This window comes from Oncorhynchus clarkii, chromosome 18 (genome assembly GCF_045791955.1).
Source record: "Oncorhynchus clarkii lewisi isolate Uvic-CL-2024 chromosome 18, UVic_Ocla_1.0, whole genome shotgun sequence".
NCBI lineage: Eukaryota > Metazoa > Chordata > Actinopteri > Salmoniformes > Salmonidae > Oncorhynchus > Oncorhynchus clarkii.
In genome coordinates, this window is record NC_092164.1 from 33,335,346 (window position 1) to 33,359,054 (window position 23,709).

The following is a 23,709-nucleotide window of genomic DNA, read 5'->3' on the forward strand; positions in this document are numbered from 1 at the left end:
TTGAGCAGTTTGTTAAGTGCAGACTATTAGGGGTCTACTTAACGATAACTGTAGATAAGTGAAAGGACCTCGGATGGCCTGAGATGTCCTAGAGAGCCTGTACAATGGTTCCCATGCAGGCCACTGTCATATTTCTATAGTGGCAGTCACAAAAACATATTTTTGGTTGCTTGTTGTTGTAGTGTCTATGGCAAGAAGAGGAAAACACAGGCCTGTGGCGCTGTATTAATAGTATGAATCATCAGGCATTCCTCAAACAGAAGCTTGGTTTACATAAAAAAGACTTGGGAAACCACTGTACTTTTACTGGAAAATATGGATATGCACCATACATTTCCATTGTGACTCACATCGTCTCCCAAATAAGATTTGGAGCTGCGTGGAAAATATACACCCTACTTGTGCTAAAAACATATTTTCGTACCAGTTTTGATTTTGTTCTCAGCACAATGGCAGTACGTACACGCATGCTATTTCTGTGCTATGTGTGGGAATGAGTCACAAGCATCTGGTCTCGCTTTAGCTCTATGAAGGAGAGCAAGGCGGGCTGGAGTTTTGGGCATGGGTCATGTTCCGCACACATCTGGCCCACAGACAGTCTGGCTTCTGGGGCTGTAATGTGCGTCCCAAATGGCACCCTGTTCCCTATATAGTGCGCTACTTTGGACCCGGACCCATAGGGCACAGCTCAAAAGTAGTGCACAATATAGAGAATAGGGTGGTATTTGGGACGTAGCCCTGCAGTGGGCAGACTGAGCGAGAGAGCACCAGGGTGGAGGTGATGGACCCCTGAGGGTTTCTGGCTACTGGGACACATTACAGAGTTTTCAATTCGTTTCTATTGGAGAGATGTTTATGTTACTCTCAGTAAATGCTGAGGTCCCTAGCAAGGGACTCTATGGGCCTCATACAGTATGGATGGACAGTTGCTGCTGCTATCCCACCCTCCTCAGAAGAGGGTGGAATATACTGTTTATAGGGACTGTGTCAGTGAACAGAAAATGTGGGACTTCACATATTTGAAACAATGTGGAATCAACCAACTAACTAAACCATCCCAGCAGTCTGCTGTACTGCATGTCATTGCTGAACCAGAGAAGTCAAAGTAAGGAGTCTCTATTTCCTTCTTCTTCTTTTTGTATTTCACCTGTGAACTCAAGTGTGTCAAACTCTGTGTGAAATGTCTGTGCGATTCATGCGATAGGGGCGTAGATATCCTCTGGCACGGGGACGGTTGTCCTGAGTTGGTACTCCATTGTAAAGGAAATCCCTCTCATGTATATGCAGTGGACCTGTGTGGTTCGGGGCTTTGGCTGCCCCCGGGCTGTTTGGGCCTTGTTCAGAAAAGGACCATGGGATTAACTGGGAGAGAGATACACAGGTCTAGTTGTGGATCATTGCCTGTCAGACACTCCTGAGGGCTGTTGTTCATGCAAAGTCAAATGGGACACCGCACTCTTCTTATGGTCTTTTTCACTATGGTGAAATATAGATTCAAGTTCAGTGCCTACATCTTACTCTGACAAACTATTTTACATATGATTGGCATGATACGAAAACAAAAGCATTCAGCAATACTGTGTTTTACCCAAACAGTCTGTCTTTTTTAACATCTCTCCAACTGTCAGTCAAATGAACGTCTACCTTTTTGCTCATTCTACTTTCCTCTCCTCCGTTTCTCATCCTGTCTTTCCATCCTTCCATCAGCACTGGAGAGCAGAGGTAGGTGCAGACGGTCTGTGAGCCTGTTCAGAGTGCTGAGTGGACGTGCATTCTTTTCTGCATGGGTTTCTTTTGCTGCTCCTCTCCTTAGGCGTTCTAGCCGGGCACCTAAATCTCTAACCTCTGTCCTGTCTGTGTCTCTTTCCCTCTTCTCTTAACTTCCTAATGTAATCGCTGCTTCAGCCTCTCTGCAGAGTAAAGTGTCCAGAGCATGTCCCATCAAACCAATCTGGAATTGCTTAGGCCTAAGTGCTATTTTATTAGGAGGCATATGAAAGATACCCTATTATCAAATGAACTCTCAAAAACATTGAAACGTTTGACTTTGGACAAAGTCACTGTAATTGCTACAGCAGGAGGTCGTGTGACCCTTTTTATACGTTGCATAGCTATTAGTTTATATCAAATTAGGATAAGAAGATAAACAAGTAGTTTTATTTTTACCTTTATTTAACTAGGCAAGTCAGTTAAGACTTACAATGACGGCCTAGGAACAGTGGGTTAACTGCCTTGTTCAGGGGGAGAAGGACAGATTTTTACCTTGTCAGCTCGGGGATTCGATCTTGGAACCTTTTGGTTACTAGTCCAACGCTCTAACCACTAGGTTACCTGCCACCCCAAATCAATCAATCTGTAAATCAAAATGTTTAAAGTAAACTATTCAGGTCACTCATCTAAGGCAGTGGTTCCCAACCAGGGATACTAGGACCCCTAGGGGTACTTGAGAAGCCTCATGAGAACATAGAACATGTCAAATGCACATGAGGGGGTACTTTAAGGGTACTCCAGCCAGAGCAAATATCACTTAGTGGTACAGTAACCAAAAAAGTTGGCAACCACTGACCTAAGCAATGCATCTTCAGATTCTCAGACAAACTGGCTGTGTGTGAGTAGTATAGTGTGAATACAATCAAGAGATACTAACTGATACAGACAGAGATACTGTTACATTACTAGAGGTTTCTTTAGTTTCAAATACAATGGGGACTCCAGTCTGCCAAAATAGTGATTGCTGGAGTGTCTTTAGCCTGAATGACTTAGAAATAGCAAACGTCTTGGTTATTAGTTATTATGGAAAATTGCAGAGCTCTCAGTTTGATTCCTAATCCCTGATTATATTGTCAAGAACAGTGTTGTTTCTTCACGAACAGAGCTTTTCTAAGCACCGGTCTTGTTAGATCACGAGTATTTACAGTACGTAAGCAGTATTCATTCCTCATCCTCACAGCTGATCAGCTTATAGATAACAGAGAAACCCTTCAAGTGCATTGAACCATAATGAATCCACTGTGTCTCTCTGTGAATAGTCTCTAACTGTCTCTCATGACCTTTCCCCTCCCCAGGCCCAGCGGCATATCACTGACCTGTACGAGGACCTCCGAGATGGACACAACCTCATCTCCCTGCTGGAGGTGCTCTCTGGAGAGACACTGGTGAGTCCCTGTAACCTTTGCCCTCTGGCTGGAAGGAGGACCTCTGTTTCTGCTACAACCTTCTTTCCCAACCTCTCATTTCCTTCTGTCCCTTTCCCCCATCCTACTCACATCAGTTGCTTTTCAGTCCATTATACTATAATATTTTAATTAGTCATGATGATGCATTAGATCTTTTGTAGTCTTTCCTATACTTGATGTAATACACAACCTGGGCTGGTAGGTTTTGTTTTCACCACCTTCTTGCATGTGTTGAAACTCAATACAGTACATGCTTAAGAATGCCTCACGATTTGACTTAACCTATCCATGGCACTGATTTGAAGTTGTTTTTGGTATAAGTAATATCTCATAGCATTAATTTAACACAAATTTCATAATTTGCTTCTCTAACCTTTTCGACACTTGTTTGACCCCTGTTTTTCCTTTTCTAATTCCTTTCTTGCCCTGACCTTTGCCCCCCTTTGCTTCTGCCTCTTCTCTTGCTATGGTCTTGCTGTGATAGCCGAGGGAGCGTGACGTTGTCAGGAACTCGCGGTTGGTGAGTGGGCCTGGACTGTATAGCGCCTCCTCGGGCGTGGCATCTGTCACTCCCCCAGGTGGCTGCCGGGTTGTGCATGTTGATGTCACCTCCTTGTCTCTGTGTCCGCAACGTCGTCGTCCTCTCATCTGTTGAAGAGCGTTCAGAGACTTGGGATGTGTCCCAAATTGCACCCTATTCCCTACATAATGCACTATTTTTAACCAGAACCCTATGGGCCATGTTCATAAGTAGTACACTATATAGGGAATAGGGTGCCATTTGGGTCATTAAGTAGGGAATGCAGATGTAAGATGATCGTTTTTGTGTTTTCCCATGGATTTGGGGATATTGTGTGGTAAATTACTGGTAGTGCCTAGTCATTGTGTGTTGATAACCTATGAGTGGAGTAGGTGCTTTAGAAGACATTTAGTCATCTTTAGTTACTTATTAGAAACATGATGAATAAAGCTGGGATATTTCCTTCAGTTTCAGCACTAGATCATTTCATGGCCAGTCTGCTAGTTCCATCTGTGTCTGCTAGTTCCATCCAAGTCTTAGCATATTAGTCTGAGGTCTCAGAAAGAGATGCAGGCATCCGGTCATTTGACCCAACTTACTGTAAACCAAGCCAATAAGAGATCGACCTGTATGGTAGATGAGCTTGTGATTGGATGAGAGCTTGTGACTTGCTGCACCTGTGCATGTAATGGTGGACCAGATATGTCTCCTGAACACTTGACCATTATCTCTCGAGATTGAGAAGCATAAAGACTCTAATCACTGCTGCTTGGCTCCAGGTATCTGCTTGGTAAGAGTGGATTGTGTTGTAGATCAGTGTGATCATGTCATTTAGGTATCATTTCTCTACAAAAAAAATCATATACTGTATATAGGACCAAGACTGCTGCTTGTTATCCATATACAATGTTTTCTCAGTCAGAAATACCTCGTCTCCAGTCATGGGGCCTGCTCTTCCCTGTCCTATTGGTACTGAATGTGTGTTTTCATCTCCCTCTAAAGTTCAATCTCTTCTCACATCTCACAGCCCAGGGAGAAGGGGCGCATGCGCTTCCACAAACTGCAGAATGTACAGATCGCACTGGACTTCCTCAAACACAGACAGGTACAGTGTGATGATTAAATGGATCAATATATCTATGTATTTTAAGTTAAAAAAAACTTCTCACTTGAACTGATTCTGATAATGTAATCTAACAGTCCCAATACCTTATAACAGAGGTGGGGCCAAGTCATTGTTTTACAAGTCACAAGTAAGTCTCAAGTCTTAGCACTCAAGTCCTAAGTCAAGTCCCAAGTCAAGACAGGCAAGTCCAAGTCAAGTCTAAAGTCAAGTATCAAGTCGAGTCCTAGGTCCTAAACTTTGAGTTTCGAGTCCTAAACAAGTCATAATGTGCTCTTCACCAAATGTAATACCATTTCAGATTTTTAACAAGAGTCATAGTTAGTATATTACATTTACACAAATCATGAATGCTTTTAAAAATATCTCTAGATTTATTACTTTCCAAATAAACATATTTCCATGGAATAACGTGGGTAGCCATGAGAAAGATCGCTATGGGGCGCAATCGGGCGATGCAGGCTTGGACATAATCGCCCAATCTTAACACACACACACACACACTCTGTGTGGTTACAGTAGGCTAACGTATGTCAATGGTTTTAGGAACAGCAGTAACATCAGGCAGGATTTAGGCTACCAACTGCCTAGCCAGTTGTAGCTCAATCTCGGGTGCAATGATCCCGTTCCCGCACTGACTGACTGTGTGGAGGCTCATTGATTTAACGTTCATTTAGCCAACATGCTACACTAGTAAAGTTATAAATTATATAGCTGTCGGCTATATTAGCCACGACTTATCGTTCTTTGTGCAGCTTCAAATGTCGAACAAAGTTGGAAATTGTTGCGCCTCCGTCTGCAATTTTCTTCCCGCATGTTTTGCAAGTTGCAATCCGTTTTTTGTTGATACAGCATCGTCTTTATATCCAAAAATAATAATTTTGGGGATCATCTTTCCAAGGGCTCAGGTCGAGTCATAAGTCTCAAGTCCAAGTCAAGTCACGAGTCATTGATGTTAAAGTCAAAGTTGAGTTGCAAGTCATCATATTTGTGACTCGAGTCTGACTCGAGTCCAAGTCATGTGACTCGAGTCCACACCTCTGCCTTATAATTCATTAGCTAACCATTTAGATATAAATGAATCTAGTGGGCAATAAGATAGTTGTACATACTTGTGTCCCATTTGTGACAGGTCAAACTGGTCAACATCAGAAATGATGACATCGCTGATGGAAACCCCAAGCTGACCCTGGGCCTGATATGGACCATCATCCTTCACTTCCAGGTATGTCATGCTTCACTCATAACATAAAACAAACCAATATGTTATTATTATTCAAATGATAGGCCTATGCCAGGGTGATGCGATCTAGGTAAAACATCCTCTAACCTGCTTGTTACACTACACGGTGTAGTACTACAAAGTATGTGGACACCTGCTCGTCGAACATCTCATTCCAATATCATGGGCATTAATAATGAGTTGGTCCCCTTTTGCTGCTATAATAGCCTCCACTCTTATGGGAAGGCTTTCCACTAGATGTTGGAACATTGCTGCGGGGACTTGCTTCCATTCAGCCACAAGAGCATTACTGAGGTCAGGCACTGATGTTGGGCGATTAGGCCTGGCTCGCAGTCAGCATTCCAATCAATCAAATTTCAATCAAATGTATTTATAAAGCCCTATTTACATCAGCTGATGTCACAAAGAGGTATACAGAAACCCAACCTAAAACCTCAAACAGCAAGCAATGCATATGTAGAAGCACGTTGGCTGTGAAAAACTCCCTAGAAAGAGAGGAACCAGGCACTGAGGGTGGCCAGTCCTCTTCTGGCTGTGCCGGGCGGAGATTATAACAGTACCAAGATGTTCAAATGTTCATAGATGACCAGCAGGGTCAAATAATAATAACAGTGGTTTTAGAGTGTGCAACAGGTCAGCACCTCAGGAGTAAATGTCAGTTGGCTTTTCATAGCCGATTATTCAGAGTTAGAGACAGCAGGTGCGGTAGAGCGAGAGAGTCGAAAACAGCAGGTCCGGGACAAGGTAGCACGTCCCGTGAACAGGTCAGGATTCCCTAGCCGCAGGCAGAACAGTTGAAACTGGAGCAGCAGCACGACCAGGTGGACTAGGGACAGCAAGGAGTCATCAGGCCAGGTAGTCCTGAGGCATGATCCTAGGGCTCAGGTCCTCCGGGAGAAGAGAAAGAGAGCGAGAGAAAGAGAATTAGAGGGAGCATACTTAAATTCACACAGGACATCGGATAAGACAGGAGAACTATAACATACTGAGCCAAGCCCCCCGACACAAACTATTGCAGCATAGTTACTGGAGTCTGAAACAGGAGGAGTCGGGAGACACTGTGGCCCCGTCAGACTATACCCCCGGACAGGGCCAACAGGCAGGATATAACCCCACCCACTTTGCCAGGCACAGCCCCCCACCACTAGAGGGATATCTTCAACCACCAACTTACTACCCTGAGACAAGGTTGAGTATAGCCCACTAAGATCTCCCCACGGCGCGAACCCGAGGGAGGCGCAAATCCAGATAGGAAGATCACGTCAGGGACTAAACCCACTCAAGTGACGCATCCCTAGTAGGGACGGCATGGAAGAGCACTAGTAGGACAGTGACTCAGCCCTCGTAATAGGGTTAGAGGCAGAGAATCCCAGTGGAGAGAGGGGAACCGGCCAGGCAGAGACAGCAAGGGTGGTTCGTTACTCCAGTGCCTTTCCTTTCACCTTCACACCCCTGGGCCAGACTACACTCAATCATAGGACTTACTGAAGATATGAGTCTTCAATAGAGACTTAAAGGTCTCCCAGGCAGAACATGTCATAAAAATTGAGTTCTATAGGAGAAAGCCCTGCCTCCAGCTGTTTGCTTAGAAATTATAGGGACAATAAGGAGGCCTGCGTTTTGTGACCGTAGCGTACGTGTAGGTATCTACGGCGGGACCAAATCGGAAAGATGGGTAGGAGCAAGCCCATGTAATGCTTTGTAGGTTATCAGTAAAACCTTGAAATCAGCCCTAGCCTAACCAGGAAGCCAGTGTAGAGAGGCTAGCACTGGAGCAAAATTATCAAATTTGTGGGTTCTAGTCAAGATTCTAGCAGCCATGTTTAGCACTAACTGAATTTTATTTAGTGCTTTATCCAGGTAGCCGGAAAGTAGAGCATGGCAGAAGTCTAATCTAAATTTCAGCAAAAAAAGAAACGTCCCTTTGTCAGGACCCTTTCTTTCAAAGATAATTCGTAAAAATCCATATAACAACACAGATCTTCATTGTAAAGGGTTTAAACACTGTTTCCCATGCTTGTTCAATGAACCATAAACAATTAATGAACATGCACCTGTGGAACGGTCGTTAATACACTAACAGCTTACAGACAGTAGGCAATTAAGGTCACTGTTATGAAAACTTAGGACACTAAAGAGGACTTTTTACTGACTCTGAAAAACACCAGAAGAAAGATGCCCAGGGTCCCTGCTCATCTGCGTGAATGTGCCTTAGGAATGCTGCAAGGAGGCATGAGGACTGCAGATGTGGCCAGGGCAATAAATTGCCATGTCTGTACTGTGAGATGCCTAAGACAGCGCTATAGGCAGACAGGATGGACAGCTGATCGTCCTCACATCGTCAGACCACGTGTAACAACACCTGCACAGGATCGGCACATCCGAACATCACACCTGCAGGACAGGTACAGGATGGCAACAACAACTGCCCGAGTTACACCAGGAATGCACAATCCCTCCATCAGTGCTCAGACTGTCCGCAATAGGCTGAGAGAGGCTGGACTGAGGGATTGTAGGCCTGTTGTAAGGCAGGTCCTCACCAGATATCACCGGCTACAACGTCGCCTATGGGCACAAACCCACCGTCGCTGGACCAGACAGGACTGGCAAAAAGTGCTCTTCACTGATGAGTCGTGGTTTTGTCTCACCAGGGGTGATGGTCGGATTCACTTTTATTGTCGAAGGAATGAGCGTTACACCGGGGCTTGTACTCTGGAGCAGGATCAATTTGGAGGTGTAGGGTCTGTCATGTTCTGAGGCGGTGTGTCACAGCATCATCGGACTGAGCTTGTTGTCATTGCAGGGAATCTCAACACTGTGCGTTGCAGGGAAGACATCCTCCTCCCTCATGTGGGTACCCTTCCTCCAGGCTCATCCTGACATAACACTCCAGCATGACAATGCCACCAGCCGTACTGCTCGTTCTGTGCGTGATTTCCTGCAAGACAGGAATGTCAGTGTTCTGCCATGGCCAGCGAAGAGCCCGGATCTCAATCCCATTGAGCACGTCTGGGACCTGTTGGATCGGAGGGTGAGGGCTAGGGCCATTCCCCCAGAAATATCCTGGAACTTGCAGGTGCCTTGGTGGAAGAGTCGGGTAACATCTCACAGCAAGAACTGGCAAATCTGGTGCAGTCCATGAGGAGGACTTAATGCAGCTGGTGGCCACACCAGCTACTGACTGTTACTTTTGATTTTGACCCCCCCTTTGTTCAGGGACACATTATTCCATTTCTGTTAGTCACATGTTTGTGGAACTTGTTCAGTTTATGTCTCAGAGTTTGAATCTTGTTATGTTCATACAAATATTTACACATGTTAAGTTTCCTGAATATAAACGCAGTTGGCAGTGAGAAGACATTTATTTGTTTGCTGAGTTTAGAGGTGACAAAAGCATGGATACATTTTTCTGCATCATTTTTGGACAGAACGTTTTTGATTTTTGCAATGTTATGTAAATGGAAAATTCATCCCAAAGATGTTCAATGGAGTTGAGGTCGAGGCTCAGTGCAGGCCAGTCAAGTTCTTCCACATCAAACTCGTCAAACCTTTTCTGTTTGAACCTTGCTTTGTGCACAGGGGCTTGTCATGCTGAAACATTAAAGGGGCTTCCCCAAACTGTTGCCACAAAGTTGGAAGCACAGAATCGTCTTGAATGTCATTGTACTGTGCATTCGTAAAGTATTCAGAGTCTTTTAAATTTGCAAAGATTTCTAAAAACCTGTTTTTGCTTTGTCATTATGGGGTATTGTGTGTAGATTGATGAGGGGGAAAACAATTTAATCTGTTTTAGAATAAGGCTGTAACTTAACAAAATGTGGAAAAAGTCAAGGGGTCTGAATACTTTCCAAATGCGCTATATACTGTAGCGTTAATATTTCCCTTCAATAGAACTAAGGGATCCAGCCTGAATCATGAAAAACAACCCCAGACCATTATTCCTCCTCCACCAAACTATACAGTTTGCACTGCATTCGGGCAGGCAGCGTTCTCCTGGCATCCGCCAAACCCATATTAGTCCGTAAGACTGCCAGATGGTGAAGCGTGATTCATCACTTCAGACAAGGTATTTCCACTGCTCCAGAGTCCAATGGCGGGAGCTTTACATCACTCTAGCCAACACTTGGCATTGCTCATGGTGATCTTAGGCTTGTGTGTGGCTGCTCGGCCATGGAAACCTATTCCATAAAGCTCCTGACGAACAGTTCTTGTGCTGACACTGCTTCCCGAGGCTATTTGGAACTCAGTAGTGTGTGTTGCAACCAAGGACAGACAATGTTTGCGTGCTACGCGCTTCAGCACTCGGCGGTCCCATTCTGTGAGCTTGTGTGGCCTACCACTTCGCAGCTGAGCCGTTGTTACTCCTAGACATTTCCATTTCACAATAGCAGCACTTACAGTTGACCGGGGCAGCTCCAGCAGGGCAGAAATTTGATGAACTTACTTTTTGGAATGGTGGCATCCTATTACATTGCCACGTTGAAAGTCACTGAGCTCTTCAGTAAGGCTATTCTACTGCCAATGTTTGTCTATGGAGATTGCATGAATGTGTGCTCGATTCTATACACCTGTCAGCAACAGGTGTGGCTTACATAGCTGAATCCACTAATTTGAAGGGGTGTCCACATACTTTTTACCATGTAGTGTATATTTCACCTGGAAGGATCATTTCTGATCCTTGCCTGCAGTAGTAGGGAAAGCTACAGTAGTACATTATGACTTTTCTGGGCCAACTAATCAACTCCAAGCCCACCGCTTCTGTTGATAGAGCAGATATGGGTCCAATTAAATTATTCAAAAAAAATCTGCCTCTTTTGGCATTTGGCACCCGCTGTCTATACATAACTCAGCTACTCATTATTCCCATATGTCTGAAGAATTTCAGACTAAACATCGAAAAAACATATTGAAACTCTCATACCATGTGAGGTTTTCATCCTCAATATAACTCAATAAAGGATGGAAATGATTTCTCCCCAAATGGGAGATGCTTGGGAGTATTTGTTTAGCAGTTGAGAGTATTTTGAAATATGGAAAAAGAAGGGCAAGGAGATTCTTTGATTCTATAATGGATATACTGGTTATACTGGGATTACCATCATGTGGAATTCCGTCCACTCCAGGGTGACTCAGTGTTTCCCGTGGGGAGGCAAGAAAGAGAGTTGGGTGTGGCAGGTAGCGGATATAAGCATTTCAACGAGTCCCACCATTGGCTACACTTTTTTTTTGATGAGAGGAATCTGACTTCGTCCCAAATGGCACCCTATTCCCTATGTAGTTCACTACTTAGGCCCACAGGCACAACATGATTATCCTGTTGTTTACGGTTGGATGCCTTGATGAAGTGGAAGGAAGCAGGAATCTCTAGATTCTCATAAAGGCAAATTGATGTTTCCGTGTGGTGTGTGTGAGTCACATCATGAGTACCTACATAGAAGTGTGGTTCCCCCACTGCAGAGAAGAAGGGAGAGGGATGATAAGGCCTACATTTTTCCTCTCTCCACCCTTTCCTTCAAAAAAGCCAGAAAGTGATATTAGAACCACTGACAGTGTTCCACCACCGGCCAAACATTGAAAGTCACATTGGTCATAAAGCAATCTTTCTTGTTCCAATAAGGTTCTATAAAGTGTCCTTTTTATGACTAAAAGTGACCACTACTCCATGGATCATCCATTTTTTATTTGGTTGTTTTATTTTTGGTGGTTGAGAGGGGAGGCAATACATTCATTATTTAACAATGCATTGAACAAACACAGTATGCAATGCACACATAGTATTGAGCATCGAGTAACAGCAACAAAACACTAAAGTAAACACAGCTTCACCATTTATCTTAAGTTACCTCAGTATTGTTGAAGCTTCCTGTAGATGCAGTAGTTATCATCTCGCTCTCCAGAAGGAAATAGACTGCTGAGAGATTCTCAAGGCTGTACCTGTGACTAATAGCTTTATCTTCCAACGTCGTTTAAACAGGAATTCGCTGCAGGAATTCACTGCACCTTATTCAATTCTGTGCCCCATGCCCCATTTTCACTCTCACAACTTGGATTCTGCAACCAGGAACATAAAGCTGTTTGGGGTGTTTTCACAGCAGCAAACTGCAATGGATTTTATAATAATTTTGCGGTTGAAAATGTGAGTCATCTTAAGCCTGGATCAAGTCAAGTTGCTTATTGGGAAAAAGGTTTCCCTGCCTTTGAAATCAATGCATTATGATTATACCAAAGCACACAGAGTTCTCTTCCGTTATGTTCCCTTTATCCACAGCCCATAACCCTTTTTTCCAGCCTTTTTTCCAACCCACCACACCTTGAACCATCTATAACACTGTTATTCAGTCCTGGGGACCTATAAGGTGTGCAAGCTTTTGTTTAAGCCCAGTTCTAACACACCTGATTCAAATAATTAACTAATCGTCAAATTAGTTAAATCAGTTCCAGGCTGTATCACAGCCGCCATGATTGGGAGTCCCATAAGGCGGTGCACAATTGGCCCAGCACCGTCCGAGTTAAGGTTTGTCTGGGGTAGGTCGTCATTTTAAATACGAATTTGACTGACTTGCCTAGTTAAATAAAGGTTCAACAACAAAAAGATGTGTTAGTACTACTAGAATTGAACAAAAGCCCGTATACCCTATGGATCCTCAGGACCATGATTAAAGAACACTTTATAGCCTGCCTCACCAATACCCCCGCCCCCAGATCTCCGACATCCAGGTGAATGGCCAGTCAGACGACATGACGGCCAAGGAGAAGCTGCTGCTGTGGTCCCAGCGCATGGTGGAGGGATACCAGGGGATGCGCTGCGACAACTTCACCACCAGCTGGAGGGACGGCAAGCTCTTCAACGCCGTCATACACAAACACAGGTGAGATGCAGCCCTGAAGGATTGAGGTGATCTGACTGGGACTTGAGGACATCCTGGGTGTCACAGGGGGGAAGTTGTGCCAGGGGGATACATGGACATCCAAGAACACATTTTTTTTAAGCCTAACCACTATGTGAATACATGCGATTGCCTGGACCTGCTATAATATATGTCCTTGGGACATAGTGAACCCCTGTGCTCCTCTTAAGGCTCCACCCACATTTTACATTTGACATGTATTACTGTACATACAAAGACAGAAATGTGAAATTCATATTCACTGTCACGCTGCAGAAAGGCTGACCTCTTCAGATAGTTATGCAATCAGTCGTCAGTCAAATTCAGTCAAACATTACAAGTACTTCTCATTATTTTATTTGGAAGCAGTTTCACTGATGAAAACATTTTATTTGCTGTAGCATTCCCGCATGTCCAGGTAAGCATTCAAGCACATAGCAATAATACACTGAGTGTACAAAACATTATGAACACCTGCTCTTTCCTTGATATAGACTGACCAGGTGAATCCAGGTGAATTACCCCCTTATTGATGTCACTTGTTAAATCCACTTCAATCAGTGTAGATGAAGGGGAAGAGACAGGTTAAAGAAGGAATTTTAAGCCTTGAGACACTTGGAACATGGATTGTGTATGTGTGCTATTCAGAGGGCGAATGGGCAAGACGAAAGATTGAAGTGCCTTTGAACATGGTAGTAGGTGCCAGGCGCACCGGTTCGTGTCAAGAACTGCAATGCTGTTGGGTTTTCACGCTCAACAGTTTCCCGTGTGTATCAAGAATGGTCACCACCCAATGGTCATCCAGTCAACTTGACACAACTGTGGGGAGCATTGGAGTCAACATGGGCCAGCATCCCTGTAAATATGCTTTCGACACCTTGTAGAGTCCATGGCCCGATTAATTGAGGCTGTTCTGAGGGCAAAAGGGGGTGCAACTCAATATTAGGAAGGTGTTCTTAATAATATAATAATGATAATAATAGATTGAATTTGTATAGCGCTTTTTATTACAGCAAGAATCTCAGACTCTTAAAACAACAAAACCATTTCAGTTAGCCTGTTGACAGTTCTGGGTGGAAGATCTTCCTCAGTCATCCATAGAGGCAGGGACAAGTCCAACAGGTCACATATCAGTAACAGTCACTCAACACTGAAAGAGTTAGCTAAACGCCTGTGTAAAAATAATAGACATATCAACTACCATAAGAGGTCAGGGTAGATTTTGACAACAGACTTTTCATGTTTGCACATGCTGTATAAACACACACCCTGTAGGCTCACACATACACACACACGACTCAGGAGAAAGGCACAGGTGGTGGCGAGGCAGCTTTGAGGTAGTATTTCGTTTTTTTCATTTGTGTCCCATGAATTTGAAAATAAGATGCCCACAGGGCTGTGCTTTTAAGTGTCAGCAGATAGCAGCACAGCTCAGGTACGCCCAGGTGTCTTAGGTGTGTCTGCCATACAAACTCCACACAGACGAAGAGCAAGACAGAAACACACTGCAGAACGACAAATCAACAAAGTAGTCTGGGCTCACACACAACAAATTGAATTTGGGAAAAGCATGAGAAAGTAATCTCTCAATTCTATGACCGTCAACGCTCAAGGCTTGCACATTATCTAGCTGTGGAAAGGGGATGCTTAATCAAAGGCAATGTGGATACATGAGACCCTGAACTGAAAAAGGACTGGAAAGCTTGAACGATAGTTGTGTTTTGGGGGAGTGACTGCCGCTACAGTATGAACGTCTATTTACTCGTATCTGGAGGGTGAGAATGCATCATAAACCTTGTAAAATCTTGAAAACATCTGTCACAGTCTCATACGCGGATGGATTTGTAAGACTGTAAGGAAAAACTGCAAGGGGAGCGTTTGAACACTGTTTGGACACTGTTGCAGTTGAGGACACACACCCTCACCATGATGCACAGTCTGAAGAAGAAGTTCCGCTCCTCCAAGAGACGGTTGAACAGCACCTCCAGCAGCACCCAGGGTTCCGTCAGTGACCTGGAGGACCGGGTGGTCATGCTGTGTGAGGACATCCCAGCTGAGAGCAGCTCCTTTGGCTCGGGTCAGGGGTCCCAGAGCCCGGGGAAGTCCTCCTCCAGCCGAGGCTCCCAGAACAGGGAGCAGGAGGCAGGGTCAGAACTTCGCATAGTGCACCTGAGCAGGGACAGACACTGCTACAGACACTCTGATATGGAGCACCAGCCCACTGGCCATGGAGACTACAATGTGCAAAGAGTTGTGCAAGGGTATGGAGGGTTTATGTGATTTTTTTTTTCATTAAGGTGGTAGTTGGGATTAACTTTGATAGCCGTTTCCTTTTTTTCTACTTCTAGACATTAGTTCCTTTCTAATAGGGAATATAACAATTTATGCAATTTATGCCTTTTTATAATTTGTTTACAAAATCCCTGTATTTTGTCTAACCATGCCAGACTAAATCCCTTGGCAAATATGAGATGCCCTGTGCTCATTCCAAGCAGTCAAAGCTTGTATCTGCATGTTATTTGACTGCAATTACCTTTATTGGCAGTGTACATGGAATTACTTGCATGTTTTGTGCATGAAACGGTGGGGGAATTTCTAAATGACTGGTTGGTAGGAGCTCTTGTTTTTTCCTGCCCTCCTCCTGTCTGTATTCACATTCCTCTGAGAGAGGCATGTCGATCAGGATCTAAGGCAGTCATTCCATCATGATTAAACTGCCTTCAGCAGGGTTCCCCAACTTATTTTGTTCTTCATCATTGTTGGACATAAAACACTTAAAACACCAGGAAATCGAGTGATTTTAATTTGGGAAATCTGTTCACAAGTGTTCTCACGCATAATAGAGAGACGCATGATCATATACTAATGTAAGCCATGTTTGAAATGGTTATGTTTTAGTCAAATGTTATATCTGTTTGGACTTCTTGTGGTCAATTTGTAATTATGTTTTCAGACCCCCCGACCATTTGCCAAAAAAAATGATTTTAGAAAAGGAACTCTTTTTTACCTAAATGTTTTGGGGTTGCAAAGATGAATATAATGTGCACTATATTCTATAAGAAAATACAGTGTCTGAGATTCAATTTCATAGTTTTACCAGTCTTCTCTATGCTCTGTCCCCAGGCCTACTCTGATTGACATGAGTAAGGTGTACCGACAGACCCATGTAGAGAACCTGGAGCAGGCCTTCAGTGTGGCAGAGAGAGACCTGGGTGTCACTCGGCTGCTCGACCCAGAAGGTAACGGAACGTGCGAGCATTGTTTTCTCCATTACTGTCAATACTATTCTCAGATATCTGTATTTGTATGAATACTTGCATTTATATTTTTCTAAAATCAGTTTTGAACTGGTGTTCATTGTCTCCCCTCTATTAAGATGTGGATGTGCCACACCCAGACGAGAAGTCCATCATCACATACGTGTCCTCCCTGTATGACGTCATGCCCCGTGTACCTGACGTCCAGGATGGGGTGAAAGCCAATGTGGGTGTTGTCTTCTTGGAACCGTATAGGTCATCACCACTAAGGGCTTCCTCCTGGTCTCACCTATGAGGTCACATCTTCCCAAACTTTAAGATGTCTTTGACGCTCCAGAGGGAATTTTCCCATATGTACAGATATAGGATCAGCTTCCCCTCCCCCAATTCTAACATTAACCAATAGTGGGGGAAATGCAAAACTGAACCAAGATTAGCATCTAGAGGGAACTTCACCCAACACCATGTTTGACCAGTGGAGTGATTTTTAAGACTCCCGGATTAGTTTTATACTGAACAAAAAATACAAATGCAACATGTAACAATTTCAATTATTTTTTGTTAGTTACAGTTACTAGAAGGAAATCAGTCAGTTGAAATAAATTCATTAAGCCATAATCTATGGTTGGGCATAAGCCCACCCACTTGGGAGCCAGGCCCAGCTAATGAACATTCAACTCTCTGGCAACAGCTCTGGTGGACATTCCTGCAGTTAGCATGCCAATTGCAGGCTCGAGAGACATCTCTGGCATTGTGCTGTGTGACAAAACTGCACATTTTAGAGTGGCCTTTTATTGTTTCCAGCACAAGGTGTAATGATCATGCTGTTTAATAAGCTTCTTGATATGCCACACCTGTCAGGTGGATGGATTATCTTGGCAAAAGATAAATGCTCACTAACAGGGATGTAAACATATTTGTCCACAACATTTGAGAGAAATTAGCTTTTTGTGCATATGGAAAACTTCTGGTACCAACACTTTACATGTTGCGTTTATATTTTTGTTCAATATAGTTTCATTAACCTTTTCTCTAATGAACCTTCTCCTGTCTCCTGTGTGTCCCCCAGGAGCTGGAGCTGCGCTGGCAGGAGTACTATGAGTTGGTGACCCTGCTGCTGCAGTGGATCAGACACCACATCATCGTGTTTGAGGAGAGGAAGTTCCCTACCAGCTATGAGGAGATTGAGGTAAGTCTCCTCACCTATTGGGGAAATCATTTGCTTGATACATGTAAGTGAATATTTTAATTGTCTGTTTATTTAATTGTCTATAATAATTGTCTTAGAGACTTGATGCTGTATATGACAAAAGCTATGTTCAGTTGTGACAGTGAATTAAACATGTTTTTTTTCTTCATATTGGGGCGACTGTGGAGTAGCAGTTATGGAAGTGGCCTCCATAATACCTTATGTCTCGCTTGATGAGCAAATACTCTAACTGTTTGTCTCTGATTTCTGGAAATTGTCTGAGGGATGGGATGAAACAAGAACTATGTTCAGTTGTCATGTTGAATTAATTCAGCAACGTTTTAAATATTCAGGTTCTTTGGCGCCAGTTTCTGAAGTTCAAGGAGACAGAGCTGCCGGCAAAGGAAGCTGACAAGAATCGATCCAAACATGTCTACAAGTCCTTTGAGGTTTGTAAATAATCCTCTAAAAAGAGAAGCCGAAACACCCAGAGTGAATAGTTAAATCAACTAACTGTATCAAAAAGACGCTGGCCCTTTTTTTGAACGTTTTCTTGACTGTACCTGTCTGTGTCTGTCCTTGCAGGGAGCAGTTCAGGTGGGTCATGTCAAGGTGCCCCCTGGATACCACCCTATCGATGTGGAGAAGGAGTGGGGTCGTCTGCATGTAGCCATATTGGAGAGAGAGCGTCTTCTAAGGACAGAATTTGAGAGGTGGGTCAGCCATTATACAGACGCACAAAACTGTGGTCGGAGGGCCTATGGTGTTTGAGATTATACCTTCATCTTTGAGATGAGGCTGAAATCTGTTGCACGTGTTTTTTGTTAGATGCAGTTTTCAAGAGAAATTCTGGATTTAGGGACTCTGTCACATGGTGTTTCTGTTGTGTTTCAGTTGTTAAAGCAAACTCAATGTTTACTAGAAGTAATAAATGAAACGAGACATAAAACATTAGAGAAAATAGCATTTAAACCCCAAAGGCGTCTGTAACTATGTGGTTGCTGTAACTATGTGGATTATAACCAGTTTGGTAGATGTGAGAAGACATTGTCAGATAAAGATAGCTAGACAACCCGACCATGACTCACTGAAAGATCCATGCACTGCCGTTGCCATGGCAAATAGTTCAAAACCTTTCAATAATGTGATTATTTGTGTCCTAAGCAAGTTATTATAGGACAATCCTTTCCAAATAACAAGCAGGGCGTATGTAGTTTTTGGTAAGGGTTGGTCTCTCATCACAAGACTTCCAGTCTTGAAGTAAGCAGTCAGGGCAGCGGTCGGAGAAGCTACTGTGGTCTGTGAGTCACGCAACAGCCAACCACCCAACACCTTATCGCATTACAACATCCTGTGGACTGTCATCATATCTGCTGGGGAGGACAAGCTGTCAGTGAATCCATCATGGCCTTTGCCAGTCAGAGCTATGGTTTAGAGTATTTACTTCGCAAGAAGATCGAGAAGGAGTGAGTGTTTTACCATGCCTGCATAACGTTTCTGAGAAGATTGTTGGATGTTTTTTTTCTCCAGATATTTTATCGAAGCTATTGAAATTAATTCATACCCACATCATTTTTTTATTTGTATTATTTATTTATATTATTATATCTTTATTCAACCAGGTTGTCCCATTGAGGTCAAAATGCTTGTTTCACAAGGGATCTGGCCAAGGGGCCAGTGTTGTCTTTGAGTAGAGTATTGTTGGTCATGATTTACAGTTCCATCATTGAGTTAAATCGTTACCTCATTAGACAATACCTCAGCCTAAGAGCCGAGTTATGAGAGACTGTGGAACATGTCTCAACTGATGTGTTGACCTTTGACCCTCAGGCTGGAGCGGCTGCAGAGGATTGTCAGTAAGGTCCAGATGGAGTCTGGGGTGTGTGAGGAGCAGCTCAACCAGGTTGAGGGCCTGCTACAGATGGTGAGTCTCATACCCTGCTGAGGCAGACAGTCACTAGCCAATATAGATAATATATGTACAGTGGGGCAAAAAAGTATTTAGTCAGCCACCAATTGTGCAAGTTCTTCCACTTAAAAAGATGAGAGAGGCCTGTAATTTTCATCATAGGTACACTTCAAAATGAGAAAAAAATCCATCTTGAATACAGCATCAGTAGGCATCAATCCATTAGCGTGAGAATGCTTTTGAACATCAGAACACATCCAATCTGCGGGGTATTAATTCACTGTATCATTGACTAGACTCAGTCTAGCATGGGCTTGTGGTTACAAATCTGTAGGGCCACAGACTGTACATTAGACATATATTATACACATACAGTGGGGCAAAAAAGTATTTAGTCAGCCGCCAATTGGGCAAGTTCTCCCACTTAAAAAGATGAGAGAGGCCTGTAATTTTCATCATAGGTACACTTCAACTATGACAGACAAAATGAGAAAAAAAATCCAGAAAATCATATTGTAGGATTTTTAAGGAATTTATTTGCAAATTATGGTGGAAAATAAGTATTTGGTCAATAACAAAAGTTTGTCAATACTTTGTTATATACCCTTTGTTGGCAATGACAGAGGTCAAACGTTTTCTGTAAGTCTTCACAAGTTTTTACACACTGTTGCTGGTATTTTGGCCCATTCCTCCATGCAGATCTCCTCTAGAGCAGTGATGTTTTGGGGCTGTTGCTGGGCAACACGGACTTTCAACTCCCTCCAAAGATTTTCTATGGGGTTGAGATCTGGAGACTGGCTAGGCCACTCCAGGACCTTGAAATGCTTCTTACGAAGCCACTCCTTCGTTGCCCGGGCGGTGTGTTTGGGATCATTGTCATGCTGAAAGACCCAGCCACGTTTCATCTTCAATGCCCTTGCTGATGGAAGGAGGTTTTCACTCAAAATCTCACGATACATGGCCCCATTCATTCTTTCCTTTACACGGATCAGTCGTCCTGATCCCTTTGCAGAAAAACAGCCCCAAAGCATGATGTTTCCACCCCCATGCTTCACAGTAGGTATGGTGTTCTTTGGATGCAACTCAGCATTCTTTTTCCTCCAAACAAGACGAGTTGAGTTTTTACCATAAAGTTCTATTTTGGTTTCTTCTGACCATATGACATTCTCCCAATCTTCTTCTGGATCATCCAAATGCTCTCTAGCAAACTTCAGATGTGCCTGGACATGTACTGGCTTAAGCAGGGGGACACGTCTGGCACTGCAGGATTTGAGTCCCTGGCGACGTAGTGTGTTACTGATGGTAGGCTTTGTTACTTACGTTCTTGTGATCATTTTGACCCCACGGGGTGAGATCTTGCGTGGAGCCCCAGATCGAGGGAGATTATCAGTGGTCTTGTGTCTTCCATTTCCTAATAATTGCTCCCACAATTGATTTCTTCAAACCAAGCTGCTTACCTATTGCAGATTCAGTCTTCCCAGCCGGTGCAGGTCTACAATTTTGTTTCTGGTGTCCTTTGACAGCTCTTTGGTCTTGGCCATAGTGGAGTTTGGATTGTGACTGTTTGAGGTTGTGGACAGGTGTCTTTTATACTGATAACAAGTTCAAACAGGTGCCATTAATACAGGTAACGAGTGGAGGACAGAGGAGCCTCTTAAAGAAGAAGTTACAGGTCTGTGAGAGCCAGAAATCTTGCTTGTTTGTAGGTGACCAAATACTTATTTTCCACCATAATTTGCAAATAAATTCATAACAAATCCTACAATGTGATTTTCTGGATTTTTTTTCTCATTTTGTCTGTCATAGTTGAAGTGTACCTATGATGAAAATTACAGGCCTCTCTCATCTTTTTAAGTGGGAGAACTTGCACAATTGGTGGCTGACTAAATACTTTTTTGCCCCACTGTATGTGTATAATATATATCTAATGTACAGTCTGTGACCCTACAGATTTGTAACCACAAGCCCATGCTAGACTGAGTCTAGTCAATGATACAGTGAATTAATACCCCGCAGATTGGATGTGTTCTGATGTTCAAAAGCATTCTCACGCTAATGGATTGATGCCTACTGATGCTGTATTCAAGATGGAACACATGGTGTCATGGTGTTTATACTGTAATATATGTTCTAGGATGTCCGTTTGCTGAACTCAGGAAAGCCTGCTAAGCACACAGCAGAGATAGAGACAGACCTGGACAAGGCCGAGGGCATGATCCGGTACCTCTTCAACGATGTGCAGCTGCTGAAGGATGGACGCCACCTACAAGCTGAACAGATGTACCGCAGGTCAGAACAACCACGGAGTAAAACCATTTCAGTGCCACGTCATTCACTCAGAGCATTACTGTGTTATTGTGAGGCCTTATGCGACACGCAATGACACCTAAGCCTCTTACTGTATTGTAACTATTATATTATTACTATGTCTTTACATATTTATGACAAATTGGTTTGTTGTCATTGAACAAGTCATCATTGTTTCTCCTGTTTTACGTCCAGAGTGTACCGTCTCCACGAGCGGCTGGTGAACCTGCGCAGTGAGTACAATCTGCGCCTGAAGTCCGGGGTAACCATCACCCAGATGTCCCAGATGCAAACCCTTCAGCAGGCACCCATGAGGGTGCGTCCCGAGCTGGATGAGGTGACCCTGCGCTACATCCAGGACCTGCTGGCCTGGGTGGAGGAGAACCAGAGGCGGGTGGACCGGGGGGAATGGGGCTCGGACCTGCCCACCGTGGAGTCCCAGCTGGGCAGCCACCGCGGCCTTCACCAGTCAGTGGAGGAGTTCCATGCTAAGATTGGCAGGGCAAAGGCAGACGAGGTACTTTGGAAAAACTACCTGGGATGGGATTGGAGTTGGACTGATTCAGTCATACCATCATTGATCCTCTTTGGTTAATGCTCAAAGTAGTCTGACTGTTTCTTTTTTTAACCCTGCTTCTTCTCTAATCTTTAGTCTCTTTTTCTATTCCCCTTCAGAGTCAGCTCTCCCCTGTCAGCAAAGGTGCCTACAGAGACAACTTATCCAAGCTAGAGTTGCATTATGGCAAGCTTCTGGTATGTTCTGGACTCAAGATATTAACGTGCAACTACAACTTTTCAACTATCTGACATTTATCTAATGTGTCTTCTCCAATCTCATTTATATTATTTTCTCCTCAGAATTCTTCCAAGGCTCGTCTGCACAGCCTGGACGGGCTTCATGCCTTTGTCACTGCAGCCACCAAGGAGTTGATGTGGCTGAATGAAAAGGAAGAGGAGGAGGTTAACTATGACTGGAGCGAACGCAACACCAACATGACAGCCAAGAAAGACAACTACTCGGTATGGCTGTTCTCATCCTCACCATACCTGGAAAGTTCAACTTAATTTAAATATGAAAAGAGTTAAGCATAGTACGGTATCTTGTAGAGTAAAGTAAAAAGCTATGGCACTTTACAGAACAGTAAAATGCCATCTTTAATTAGCTTTTGATCAGATTCTGTTAAAAATGTTTTTTAAGTATTTATGAAGGATCCCCATTAGCTGCTTCCAAGGCAGCAGCTACTCTTCCTGGGGTCCAAACACATCAATCAAAAGAGAAAACGCTAAATATAACATTATGTATAACTTTATTACACCACTACATATCAACAATACAAAAATGTATAATAACACCATACAACTATATTACAATGTATGTGTGTGTAGAATGTGTGTGCCTGTTCCTGTGTATCTCTTCACAGTCCCCGCTGTGTGTATTTATCTGTTTTTTTTTTCAATCTGAATCTACTGCTTACGTAAGTTACTTGATGTGGAGTAGAGTTCCATGTAGTCATGGCTCTATGTGGTATTGTGCACCTCCTATAGTCTGTTCTGGACTGTGAAGAGACCTCTGGTGGCATGTCTTGTGGGGTATGAATGGGTGTCTGAGCTGTGTGCTAATCGTTTAAACAGACCTCTGGTGGCATGTCTTGTGGGGTATGGATGGGTGTCTGAGCTGTGTGTTAGTAGTTTAAACAGACCTCTGGTGGCATGTCTTGAATGGGTGTCTGAGCTGTGTGCTAGTAGTTTAAACAGACCTCTGGTAGCATGTCTTGTGGGGTATGAATGGGTGTCCGAGCTGTGTGCTAGTCGTTTAAACAGACACCTTAGTACATTCAGGATGTCAACACTTCTTACAAACCAAGTAGTGATGAAGTCAATCTCACCTCCACTTTGAGCCATGAGAGATTTACATGCATATCATTAATGTTAGCTCTCCGTGTACATTTAAGGGCCAGCCGTGCTGCCCTGTTCTGAGCCAATTGTATTTCTCTGACATCGCTCTTTGTGGCACCTGACCACATGACTGAACAGTAGTCCAGGTGTGACAAAACTAGGGCCTGTAGAACCTGCCTTGTTAATAGTTTTGTTAAGAAGG

At 43.6% G+C, this 23,709-nt stretch overlaps 1 protein-coding gene across 18 annotated transcripts in view; it reads left to right on the forward strand.

Moving 5' to 3' along the window:
- Window positions 1-23,709, forward strand: part of LOC139373350 (plectin a) — a 178,610-nt gene that overhangs the window by 126,232 nt on the left and 28,669 nt on the right. For 10 of the 18 annotated variants that reach the window (XM_071113779.1, XM_071113778.1, XM_071113764.1 and 7 more), the window contains exons 3-16: window positions 3,066-3,155; window positions 4,724-4,801; window positions 5,952-6,044; window positions 12,765-12,931; window positions 16,073-16,188; window positions 16,326-16,432; window positions 17,276-17,395; window positions 17,749-17,844; window positions 17,981-18,108; window positions 19,226-19,319; window positions 21,439-21,593; window positions 21,807-22,128; window positions 22,287-22,364; window positions 22,470-22,631. In XM_071113779.1, the coding sequence (XP_070969880.1) occupies window positions 3,066-3,155; window positions 4,724-4,801; window positions 5,952-6,044; window positions 12,765-12,931; window positions 16,073-16,188; window positions 16,326-16,432; window positions 17,276-17,395; window positions 17,749-17,844; window positions 17,981-18,108; window positions 19,226-19,319; window positions 21,439-21,593; window positions 21,807-22,128; window positions 22,287-22,364; window positions 22,470-22,631 (1,806 nt within the window). Of the gene's footprint in view, window positions 1-1,707; window positions 1,723-3,065; window positions 3,156-3,665; window positions 3,697-4,723; window positions 4,802-5,951; window positions 6,045-12,764; window positions 12,932-16,072; window positions 16,189-16,325; window positions 16,433-17,275; window positions 17,396-17,748; window positions 17,845-17,980; window positions 18,109-19,225; window positions 19,320-21,438; window positions 21,594-21,806; window positions 22,129-22,286; window positions 22,365-22,469; window positions 22,632-23,709 lie in introns of those variants that run through there. The other 8 variants (XM_071113766.1, XM_071113775.1, XM_071113780.1 and 5 more) reach the window with 2 other exon arrangements.